The sequence below is a fragment of the Mustela putorius genome, unplaced genomic scaffold (assembly GCF_011764305.1).
Source record: "Mustela putorius furo isolate JIRA1106 unplaced genomic scaffold, ASM1176430v1.1 tig00003859_pilon_pilon_pilon, whole genome shotgun sequence".
NCBI lineage: Eukaryota > Metazoa > Chordata > Mammalia > Carnivora > Mustelidae > Mustela > Mustela putorius.
Window position 1 is genome coordinate 30,053,467 of NW_025422011.1, and position 12,831 is coordinate 30,066,297.

Consider the following 12,831-nt stretch of genomic DNA (forward strand, 5'->3'; position numbering starts at 1 on the left):
ACTGTGGCCTCAGAAACCAAGCTTAGTGCATGCTCACTGGTCACCATTGTTATTGTCCTTTATTTTAAGGCTACTGCCCCCAGTTCCACGAGAGTTTATATTCTCCAATATCATGATGAAAGAGGAAAGATGGGGTAACCTCTGAAGCTGGAGCAGAAAAAGGCTTCCAGAAGCTTCTTTTCAGAAACACTGGCAAGTGTTTGCCAAAGGTGGACCCTGTGTTTCTGTGGGCAGCTTGCAAGGCCATTGGCAGGGTTTCCGGGAAGACGTGTGAGAGCCTTTGAGTCGTGCGGTCCCAACCCCATCTCCCATACCAAGCCAATGTGTAACTGATTAAATATCTATCTATTGTCCTGTCCGCCTCAATAAAACATGGCACTCTTTAAAAACGGTGGCCTTCATGACATTTGTGTGTCTTGGAATGTGGCCCTGGGCTAGCAAATCGCATCTGAAGATGTGAAAACATGAAAATCGATAACAAGAAATGAAAAGGCTGTTTCACTGATAAAACCTCATTTATCTTAATCTGAGGGGCTTCTCAGAATTTCCCAAGTGCCCTTTGAAATGCCAGCATCAAAGCCAGGGCCCACGTGCCCTGCACACAGAAGGCCCGGGAGAGCCGAGGCGGAGGTCTGGATCGCTCAGGCCTCGAAGCCTCCTGAGAAGCACCCTTCTGGGGCAGGCACCCTTGGCACTGGTTTCCCACCCAACTGCTCCCCAGCGGGGGTTTCTGGGTTTGCTGAGATTTTAAAACTCCCAGTGAAGTTAATGTACCATGGGAGTGAAAGGTATTTCATAAGACCCTAACCGTGAAGCCTAAGTGACCCACTTCTGGTAGGTTTTATACAATGTGGGAGGCGTGCTAATGGTAATTCACACTGACTAATGTGAACCGGGGCAATGAAATTATCATTCCACCTCCAGGAAGCCTATACCTAGTCCTGTCCCCAGGCTGGATGACTGCATTCCTGCCACCGCCCCTCCCCCTACACTTGTCACTGAATCCACACAGGGACCCAAGGGCAACAGTCCTCTGTGATGACAAGTTTGGGAGCACTGGGTCCCAGGGATCAGCTTTCTGGCTGACAGTCCTTCCCTTGGCTTCACGCACACAGCCCCATCCTGTCTTCTGATCCCCTTACCCCAGAGGGTAAGGGACTTGACTTTGATGAAGAGGACCAAATTGCAGGAGGGTGGGAGCTGGCTTGGGACTTCCTGTCCTGCCAGCAGCCCCAGGGAGATGGAGAATGAGGCTATCCTAAGCACACCCAGGCTTCCAGCTCAGGCTTGAGGCCAGCTTGGGGCTGGGCAGGGGCTCCATCTCCTCTCCTGGTCTCCCTTTGCTCTCCAGCTGTCACCCTGGTTTGCAGATGGAAGGCCAGTCTCAGAACCCCTGAGAGAAGAAAGCAGACGGCTTTCTTCAGTTTTCTCACGCAGTGGCCCGAAGGCTTTTATATATACATGGCTTGCCATTTTTCTGATAAAATCCACAGGCCTCTGCTACCTCCAATCTGGTACCCCTTCTCTCTGCCTCACTCCTTGTCCTCTGTCCGTACTGGCTTTCTGCAGTTTCCTCCAGGGAGACCAGTCTTCTCCTGGCTTGGGATCCTCATCTGAGCCGATCCCTTGAACAGCAAGCGCCTCCCATGAGTAGGTGTCCCTTTGAAACCTCACTTTGTTGGAGACTTCTCTTGACCTCACATCCTAAGTGAGATCTCTATCGTAGCTTTTTGTATTTGTCCTCAGCGGCCATCTCCATGATCAGGGAGGATTTTTTGTGTATCTTCCTGAGTGAGCTCTACAGAGAGCCTCCTTCACCACTGGACAGGGCACAACTAAGATTTCACAGACACTCAGCATGACTCGTTGACTCTCTGGCCAACTGGCTACATGACCCGATGAGTTCCACAGAGCACTTATTCTGCAAATTTCTCAGGAGAGGAATAGGTCCCATGGTCAGATATAACCTGGACACGCCCTAGTCTGTTTCCCTGTAGGGGGTCATCATACACCTCCCTGCAGGAAACTCTGAGATGCACTCATGTTAGGACACAAAAAGCTAAATAAATAAATAAATAAATAAATAAACTCAAAGCTGTAGAAGCTATTTGACTGTGACTTTTTTTTCTTTTTTAACATCTACTAACATCCTGCAAATGTACTTTAAGACACCCTAGCAAAGCAAGGGACAGGAGAACGTTTTGGAGCTAACCTGGGTTTAGATATTCCAGGAAAAAGAGAAGAAATAACAGTTGAAATTTGCCATTTGCAGATATAATTTTGCATTCGCAGATACAATCTTCGTAACAGTGAGCAACTTGCACGTACGAACTTGTCTTTTGCTGAGACTTAAATCTGTAGGTTGGGAGGCTTGTGGGTGGACACAGGTCCCTTAGTGGCTGAGCAAGTCTGCCTCCTAAATGGCATTTCATTTCAATGCAGTTCTTCTGTTCTTAGTATTCTCTTGAAATTTCCAATAGAGCTAAGTGAATTTTATGGGCGTGGAAGTGTCGGGGCGGTGGGGGGTGGTGGTGTTGCATGCCATATTAGCATGAGCTAAGTTCTCAGGACCTATCACTCTTGAATAGCTAGGATATTTTATGTAGGTAGGGTTCCTCTGGTGGAGCTACGGTAGATGCAGTGGGTCTCAAATTATTTCTGATCAGCCCCTACTCAGGGCAAAACTGCTTGACCTACAGACTCCACCTAGTCTCATTTTGCAGTGGAAAAATAAATGAGTGATAATTTGGGGGAAGTGGATGATGTATACATTTGCTTCATTGCCGGAGTATGGACAATTCCTATTTGGACCACAATGTATACATGTCTTAGAGTCTGGTTATTGGAAAATTACAGTTCCAGAAGACTTTTGATGCAAATAAACTTCAGAATGCTATGCAGGGTTAACCAAGAAACCCACAACAAAATAAACTGATAATGATAAAGCTAAGCGAACAGTATTTCATAATTAGAAAGGACTGACTGTAGCCCTTGCAAATTGCAACCAGCTCAAGGCAGCCCTGGTGATGGGCTGATAGAGTCTTCTCCTAGATTTTGGGAACGTCCGCTCTGGGCCTGCATGTGGGAAACGGGGTTTTTCTGCTAGAACAGATGAGCATTGCTAGGCTTGTAGCAGAATCCACACGGTACTTAGTAACCATTAGTAACTTCTTAGTCGATTACAAATTAGTAGTCATAGTAATATGAACAAATGAAAACTTAAACTGTACACATTCACCCTAATAAGCTAAAGGAGGTCTTTCAAAAAAAAAAAAAAATTCAGTATAGGTCACCTGAGAAGGTCTCTGGTAACATATCCCTGACCCCCAACACACTAGATCTCCATTTCAGCTTTGGAAATCACTGTCTAGGCAGCACGCCCTCCTTCCCAGGGAGGGTTTTTATTTCCTAGCTCAGACCAGAGATGTGCATTTGCATTCATGAAGCATTCATAGTTTCACTTGGAAAAGTTTTAACGTCCAGTGTAAATCTCCATGATACCACATTAAGTGAAAAAAGCCATGAACATGGCAGTGTGTATAATACGCTATTGATGTAAAAAAAAAATGATTTTATATGTGTGTTAATGCTTTATATGTCCCGAGAATCTCTGGAAAGGAATATGCAGAACAGATCCAAACAGTTGCTTCTGGGGAAGGTTACTGGCTGCTCGGGGAGGGGAGGAGGCAGACTTGGGTTTTTTCCTAGATACCCATTCATCCTTTTTGAATTTGTACCATTTCTATATGAATTATTAAAAATATCAACGAATGTAAAAAATAATAAAAATACCAATGAATGTAGAAGAAAAAAGGCACAATAACAACAACAAAAAACCCAGTAAGCCCAAAGAGACTGGATTCTTGGTTTCTTTCTTTTTTCTTTTTCTTTTTTTTAAGAGGTAAATCCAATTTGATTTATTTATTGTTCTGATACTTTTCTCCACCTTCAAAAAACTGTTGTGTATTAAGCAGGAGATTCTAGAATCTAAAGGAAAACCTCTAGGTGAGGGGAGCTGACAGACCCAGGCCCTAGGCTTCTAGACTGAGGGAGAGACACCATCTTGAGACCGGTTCTTTAAAACCTTCCCAGTGTTCTGAGGTGTTTCTATTACCATATAAATGCAAAACACAAAAGGGTGTTAACAAGGTCCCTTGTACTTTGTACATTGGCAGCTTGAATATAAAGAAAAAAGGACAACAAAGGAGACAAAATTTGTACAGCAAAGCATGTTTAAATGAATGCATTCCTCTTATTTCATCCCGCTTTCTGACTGCTCAAGGAGACAAAGCAATGGTTTATCTTGATTTGTTATCAGGAATTTAAATGAGCACAAACAGAAATATTATACTATTTAGTGTGTTCTAATGAAAAATGCAGTATTTCGTTAATCACGTAAAGAATTGTATTCTTTTACATAAATTGGCACCAGAGAATTTTTCTCTCTTAAAAGCTCCTTATGCTGAGTAATAAGTATTTCCTAGAGCAAAATATCCACAGAAGTATGTGGTGTATCTAGATTTTTATGGTTCTGAGTTATGGCAGGTAGACAGAGAGCAAGAAATGTTTCGAAGCTGGAAGGAAATGTTTTGGACAATATGGGAGGCCTAACTCGGGGCAGGGGTGGTGATGGAGACAGAGATCAAAATTAATTCCTCAAACTAGAGGTGGGCTTTGGGCAATGAGCTGAAAATAGTGACAAAACAGGCACAGACTTTGGGTGGATATACAGGCTGGGGTCCATCTGGCATATTTAGGAAAATTCTATAATGAAAACATAACAGTAGAATGAATTTTTATTTACCCCAAGGCCTTAGTCAATTTAAGGGCAGATGTTAAGTACCATAAGCCCCATTCCTCTACGTGGGAGTATTCCCACCCTATGTCAAGTGTGCAAATGCTTCCCATGTTTCCTGTCCCTCTGGTCACTCCCACTTCAGCCCCTTTCCTATGCCTACAGAACGCAGCAGCCTGGGACAAGCAGAGTCCTGTATTTCAAAGTTAGGTTCACGGAGAGGGGACACAAGTAATAGCAAACCCACGAGGAAACCCACGCAAGGAGACGGCTCAGCCTGGGTCTAAATGACTTACATTTTTCCTCGCCTGAATTAGCCAGTAACTGCTATGTGGGCCGACTTAGCCAGAAATGGTCTAAATGATCAATTAGAAGGCAAAAAGGAGTTCCTTTCTTTAAAGTTCAAGGGTCCCTGTTGAAGAGCCCTACTTCCTAAGCCCTGCTCACATGGGTCTGCGCCCAGCTCTCTGTGGTGCCTGAGTATATTGTACATTTGCCTAACGATAATGAATTGAGTACTTATTTTGCAGGAAAATATAGGGCACTTCCATTACATGCAATCAAGCAAAAAGGCTGCAGAATGCACCACTCCATTAATTTTAAACAGAATTCTTCCCAAATGTCACCCTGAAACCCGAGTATGGGGTTATTACCAATCTGAAGGAATTAAGAGTAATTTTCATTTGTACAAAGTAGTTGAGGGACATGACTCCTGCCACACACACACACACAATTAATTGAGTTAAATTGGATTAGCCAATGCCAGTGTGAATCACTGAGCCCTGACCCAGCCTGCCTAGCAGTGAGATGGGGGAGGGAGGCGGGGGCTCGTCTGTCGTGGAGCACGCAGGTGCACATCCCCTCCCCCAACTACAGGGTGTGCCGTGTACTGGGATGGGCCAGTTATTAACGAACACATTCAAGGAAGAAAAACAAATGCCAGGCTCTGGCAAGTCACTGAACCTCTCTGAGCCTCAGTTTCCTTGTCTATCAAAGGGGATGATAATATTTGCTTCAGTGGGAATCATGAGTATGTCGGAGCACTTAGCATGGTGCCCAGCACGTCGTTTGCGACCATTAAATGGTAACTATGACCTTTATCTTCATCTTCTGAGGGGAGTCTCTTGTGCCTAAACTGGTTCCCAAATCACACTGAGGAAATCCAGATCAGGTCCCAGGATGGGGACAATGGCCAGTCAGTCCCCAGGGTCTGGGAGGTGTGAGTCAGCCCACTGAGTTACTGACCCTTTCCTTCCTAACTTCAGCCCTGCTGTCCCTGGGTGGGAGCTGGACTAATGGGAGAGCACAGAGCTGGACACGGGAACAAGCAGGCGAAGACGGCGGGGGAGGGGGCCGGCATGCCCCTCACTCCACGTTCCGGTACTTGGTGAAGAGGTTGTACAACACTCGAAGTGTGGATTTCAGGTCACAGTTGACAATGTCTGCGTAGAAAACAAAAACACACGTGCTTTGGTGGGGCCACGGAGCCCATAGCAGGCATTCTTGTCCCCTTTCTTCTATCACCCACCTTATGTGTCCAGCATGGTCCTGGGGTGCTTGTCCTGACCCCCCCCCCCCACCCAGGACATCATCTGGTGCTCCTGAAGAGCTCCCAGTCCTGCTGGCAGAGAAAAAGAGCCTCCCCACCAGCCAACCAGAGGCAGGTGGGTAGTGAGGGGCAGAGCTGCTGGGCACGGGGGTCTCGCCTCTCACTGAAATAAAGCAAACCCCCGAGCCTACAGGCTTTGTTCTGGAAACAACATTGCCAGATGAGGGGCCCCTGGCCTGCCTCCCGAGTCTCACTTGTGCCCCGGGGCTTCTCTGCCTTCAGCTTCTGTCTCAGAGCCAGCTTGGAGTGGTGGGGAGGAGCAGGGGTCCTGGGGCTAGAGTGGGGGGGGCCAGGTGGGGAGTTATGACAGAGCTGCCCGAGGTCCCCGAGGGCACAGGAGCCCACCTGGTAGTGAGTACTCAGTCAATCGCTGTCAGGAAATGACACCAGACTGCTCCTGGTGGAGGACAGGGCAACGCAGCTGGGTTTGAGGCTGGGAGTCCGTGTTTTCAGGAGAGTTCTGCCATGGGCTCCCCAGGTTTTATACAATCATTTCCTCCCTCCCTCCCTTCTATTTGCTGGTCACCTTCTTCTCTAGTTGCACCCCCCCCACCCCGAGCCCCCTGCCAGCCCCTCTGCCCCTAGAAGTCCTCCTCCCTGGTTTCGTCTCCTCCGTACGCACTCCCTTGGAGACCTGGCCTTTGAAGAGCTGGAGGAGAGAGAACATAAAAAAAGAATCCTGCCTACTATTTAGGAGGGCATATTTAGGTAAAAATTAAGGAAAAGTGAAAGAGGAAAAAAGAAAAAAGAGCGAAAGCCCAGTGACTCTAGGAGCCAGGACAGCAGTTACGTTTAGGAAGAAGGCTGAGGATCACATAGCGGGAAGGAGCGCCTGGGAGCTCGGTGCTGGTTACACAGTGGCTTTGGGGCTGATGCATCACAGACCGGTACGTCGATGTCTTATCTACCTTTCTGTATATGTGATGTGTTGCACAGTAAGAATGATTTTTTAAAAATCTAACTTTGCAGAAGTTCAGATGAAGTAAATGATGTAAATGAAAATAGTAAATGCGGGCGCCTGGGTGGCTCAGTGGGTTAAAGCCTCTGCCTTTGGCTCCAGTCATGATCCCAGGGTCCTGGGGTCGAGCCCTGCATCGGGCTCTCTGCTCAGCAGGGACCCTGCTTCCTCCTCTCTCTCTGCCTGCCTCTCTGCCTACTTGTGATCTCTCTATCAAATAAATAAATAAAAATCTTAAAAAGAAAAGAAAATAGTAAATGCCCTGGGATTCGAAGCTGGGAAAGCTCCCGCTGAGCCACTAGGAAAGAAGGGACTGGGGAAGATGTCAGAAGTCTAGTCACGCCCTGGTCCATAGGAATGGGGACGATTGGAGATCAGGCAGAGCTGGAGGCTGTGGCTCTGACAGGCTGGGTTGTGGCTCCCAGGTTCAAGCCAGGCACGCTAGGGCCCCGGTGCCCAGGCTCTAAAAGATGGACACTGACTGGGCCACAAGCTGAGGCCCAGGGCCTAGGGTTCCTCCGACCGACCTCCCACAAGCCTCATTCCAGCTGAAACCTATCCTCTTATACCCTAGCTGGGCTTGGACCCTGCTCCAAGTTCTCCGGCTGATGGACGTGTTCATAGCCTTCCTGGGACCACTTGGGAGGTCTGGAGCTCAGCTTCCTTTCCTACTCCCATGTCGGTTCAGGCGCAGTTATATTTTTTTCAGGCACATATTGAGTCTCCGTTGACACGAGACCCTATCTGGTGGCTCAGCTCTGCCACTTTGCCCTGCCCATCCAACGTACTCTCTGTTGGCAGGAGTCCTATGCCCTGTAGGCTGACTGCTACTTTTTCCTGACTGCTTGCTGTTGAGTAGCTCTTAAATTCCACTCAAGTCAAATGTTGAGAAGTTCGGGAAGGAATTGCTAGAGAGTAGAGAGGGACAGAGCTGAGCTCAGCAAGGGAGTGGGCATGAATGGGAAGGTACGGTGGCACTGGGACCACGGCAACAGGGTCCTAACTGGGCTTCTCAAAGCCTCTTGTCCTCTCCAATCCATGCGACCCACCATAGGTAGACTATTTAGTCTCTGGGTATGGTCGTTCAGGATGAACACTGGACAATGTTAGGGTGTACCACTCACATTTCCAGGGCATCATTACCACGGATCATAACATAAATGGTGCCCTTGAAGTTGTACAGCTCACAACTTGTATGGCCAAATAACGATTTCACTTAAGGTCCAAAATCCTAAACAATGACTTTGCAAGGCATGATGTGAACCTTGCCCACCTTTCCAGTCTCACTTCTTGCCACACTCTCCCTCGTTCACTCTGCACAGGTCACATGGACTTCCTTTCACTCCCTCCCAATGGCTGCACTCCTCCAACTTCTTGGTCTCTATACACAGTGACTGCCTAGATTACCTCTTCCAGGTGGCTGACTTCCCATCTTTCCGCAGACCTTGGCTCAAAGAACCACCTCCTGAGGGAAGCCTTCCTGACACGTGGCCTGGGTGGAGGGTACCCTGCTTTATGGTCTCAAAGTCCCCCTGCACTTCCTTCTTGGCTCTCCAGTGTGAAATCGGTGATTCGTGTGGTCATTTGATTTAGTCTGCCTCTTCCCTGGATGGCATGGGACTTGACCCCAGTCTTCCTTGCTCTAGCGCCTAGCCTAGTAACTGGCGTGCACAGACCTCAAGAGTTATGACTAGCTAGATGAATAAATGATTGCCCTGTGTCATGAGAGCCAAGGAAGAAAATTCTGGGAAGATGAGATAGCCAACAGGGCTACATGCTCCCAAGAGGGTCAGACTAGAAAGAATTCCCAGGGACATGGCTTCCACTGGTGGTGTGGGAGGGAGCACAGCCAGGTGCTGGGGGAGGCACCTGGAGACAAGTATTACCCAGATGAGGAATGGAGGCAGTGGGCCTGGGCACAAAGGAGGAACTTGGGGGCCTGATGGAGGACAGACAAGGAAGGAGGCAGGAGGACTTGTTTTCCCCTTTTAAGGCCATGCGAGTTCTGAGGTTTCTGGAGAAGGAAGATGTCCAATATGATGGGAGAATGTCTCAAACTGACCATTTAATTTTTTTTTTTTATAAACATATAATGTATTTTTATCCCCAGGGGTACAGGTCTGTGAATCGCCAGGTTTACACACTTCACAGCACTCACCATAGCACACACCATCCCCAAAGTCCATAACCCCATCCCCCTCTCCTAAACCCCCTCCCCCCAGCAACCCTCGGTTTGTTTTGTGAGATTAAGACTGACCATTTAATTTTAAGGCCCACTAAAGTTTGAGGCCCATCTTCATGATGGCTGCGTAACCCAGTTAAAGTCCTTTAACTTCTCTGCATCCATTTCTTCACTGGTAAAATTAGGTTTTATGAAAAACATCTAGAACACATTAAGGGCTCCCTAAATGGTCGTTCCCTTCCCCGTCTTTGCCTGTTAATAGAGCTGTTGTGCACAGCTGTGCAGTCTGTGTACTGCACAACTCTGGGGGGTGGGGTGCCATTCACATAGAGTAGGCTCTAGGAAACCTGACTTCCTTCTTCCTACAGGCGATCGGCTTACTAAGAAAGCCAACTGTCGCACAGTTCCAAGCAGGTCAGTAGATGGGCCATCTCAGCCAGGAGAAGGGGTCTGGATTCCTGGGAATGAACTGTGACTCCATGCTGTGTAAACAGAGCCTCCTGAAAGCCCTGGCCTAATAAGCTGTGTGATTAGTAACTCAGTCCTGCCCTGACGGCCTCTGCGTGCTGGACCAGGGACCCTCTCTGGGAGCAGTCCGGACGGTGGAGCTCCTATTTAGAAGCAACCAGAACAGAGGCTGGCTGGCTCTCTGTGAGCAGGGGAGAGACAGATCAGACCCCAGGCTACTCCAGGAAGAAAACAGCCTCCAACCAAGGGGAAAACGCTCCATGTTTGCTCCTCTCTCTCCCGGTGGCATGAGTGCCTCTTCCTGTTCATTAGATGACCAACCAAAATGAGCTCATGGCTCTCTAGCTGATGCAGAAGTCAAGGAAGGGGAGGGCAACTCTTCACTGTGGAAACTCAGTTTCTACCCGGAAGGATAGGGCCCTCTACGGCCATGCCCTCCCTGGACCTGCTTGTGCCCGCAGTGTCCCTCATCCCAGTCTGGGGCAGTCGCTGAGCGCCTTTCTCTGAAGCTTCCCTGCTGGGTCCTAAGATCTCTTGAGCAAGGTGGGAAGACAGCTGGTGGCTCAGTGCCACCAGGTGGTGGGGGCTGGAATAAGTTGGGCAGTCACAGGCCTGCTCCTGGGGGAGAGTCTGGCCCCATCCCCCTCCCGATGGAGCTGGCTGATTCTGGACTCTGCCTGCTTACTCTGGTGCTCCCTATTCCCCACTGGGCTAGGACCCATCCTCTGGAGATGGCTTGTATTGGTGTGGACCTGCTACTCTATCTGGGGATCTTGATATTTTCTATACATATTAAAAAAAAAAAAAAAAAAAGAAAGGAGACAAACATCCAGAAAAGCTCATGGAACATATATGGGCAGTTTTAAATGCTTGAAAGAGATCCCTGAGGTAACCGGCACCCATGGCAGAGGCACAATGCTGTCAGTACCCTTGAAATGCCCCCCTCTCTCCACATCCCGATCACAGACCTCTCGTACCCCGCAAAGATAACAACTATCTGGACTTCTTATTTTATTTTTAAAAGATTTTATTTATTTGACTGAGAAAAGAGAAAGAGCACAAGCAGAGGGAGAAGCAGGCTTCCCACTGAGCAGGGAGCCTGATGTGGGACTTGATCCCAGGACCCTGGGATCATGACCCGAGCCGAAAGCAGATGCTTAACTGATTGAGCCACCCCGGCGTCCCAACATAGGTACCTTTGAAGAGCAGATTTTAGTTTTGCCTGTTTTTATGCTTTGCATCAGCGGAATCGTGCTATGTATATACTTTTGTGATTTTTCTTTTTCTTAAAATTATGTTTATAGGACTTACCCATGTTGCGTGAACTGTTCAGTTTTGTAAATAATTTTGAGTTGTCATTGGTTTTATTGAGATAGAACTATAATTATCCAGCCTTAATTATCTAGTTCTGCAAGAAAACCGTTTCTCCATTTGTTGTGGTTTGCGGTCATTTTCAGTGCCTTGAAGTGGTCATGCTGGATCCTTGTGTCCAGTTTTATATTCGCTCTTTTTGCAGAGAAGAATCACTGACGTCCTCGTGCTGCAGTACCTAGAAGACCTTCCCCTGATTTCTTGGTTCATGTTTTGTCCTTGCTGGGTATTAATCCATGGTCCGACTATACCCCAGTGCATCTAGTGTGTTAGGACGTGCAGTCCCATCTCGGCTACCATGATGGTCTTGGGCTAGTTTCCTGATATATGGACACACATACCTATGCATGCAGTTACTGCATCAGATGGTGTATTCGTCTCCTATTGCTGCTGTTAACGAATTATCATGGGTTTGTTGGCTTAAAACAACCCCAATCTGTTATCGTACAGTTCTAAAGGTCATAGGCTAAAGTGCGTGGCACTGGGATAAAAAATCAAGGCCTCCACAGGGCTGCAATCTCTTCTGGAAACTTCAGGGAGCATCAATTCTCTTGCCTTTTCTAGCTGCTAGGAGCTAGCTTCTAGAAGACTGTTCTTTGGCTTGTAACCCCTTCTGTCCCCAAAGCCAGCGATGGCTGTTTGAGTCTTTCTCGTACTGCATCACGCCGACACCGAGTCTTGTGCTTCCTTTGTGATTATACCAGAACTTTCCAGAAGCTCCAAGATCCTCAACTTAATCACACCTGCAAAGTCCCTTTTGCCATGGGACGTGACATATTATCACCTCCTGGGGATGAGGGTGTGAACATTTTGGGGGCCATCCTTCTGCCTACCATAGAAGGTCATGCAAAACTTCAGCTGTTACAAATAAAGACAAACTAGTGCTTGAAATGGTTATGTTTATTTTCACGCGAGCAGTTTCTGTGGATGCCCACCCTTGCTAACACTTGAAATGCTCAGTTTCACATTTTTGCCACTGTCTGGTCTGCACGCTTGTCTCAGGGAATGGGGAAGAGAATGAAAACTGGAACTACTTTCCTTATTTCCAGTCACTAACCAAGGCCTTCCTCAAATGAATTGATTCCTTGGAACTCAGCTTCTTATCACCTGCCTGGAATTTTCAGCATTGTTTGAAGTCTGGCCCCAACTTTTCAACTCTTTGAATTGTAGATATTCCATCAGCCTGCTGGCTGACCGACAGCTGTCATTCCTAGCGAGTACTAGATTCCTTCTGTGTCCCTACTTGGCTCTAATGCTAGAGTCTTAACCATATCCAGCAAGGAATCTGCTTGCATAATAATGGGGCAGGTGTGTGCACTGGAAGACAGGTGGTGTGATGTCCTAAATAAAAAGCCACTAGCTTTATGCAGGGATTTCCACTGTGTCCTTGGCTGTGAGCCTGGTGCTAACACTTGGGCTACTAAAAGTTGATGAAGGCTGGGCAGCAA

At 47.6% G+C, this 12,831-nt stretch overlaps 1 protein-coding gene across 2 annotated transcripts in view; it reads right to left on the reverse strand.

Moving 5' to 3' along the window:
- Positions 1-4,214: 4,214 nt before the first annotated feature.
- PARVA (parvin alpha) overlaps positions 4,215-12,831 on the reverse strand; it is a 172,482-nt gene continuing 163,865 nt past the window's right edge. For both annotated transcript variants that reach the window (XM_004751997.3, XM_013055840.2), the window contains exon 13: positions 4,215-6,237. In XM_004751997.3, coding sequence (XP_004752054.2) covers positions 6,161-6,237 — 77 coding nt within the window. In that variant the 3' untranslated portion in view covers positions 4,215-6,160. The remainder of the gene's footprint in view (positions 6,238-12,831) is intronic.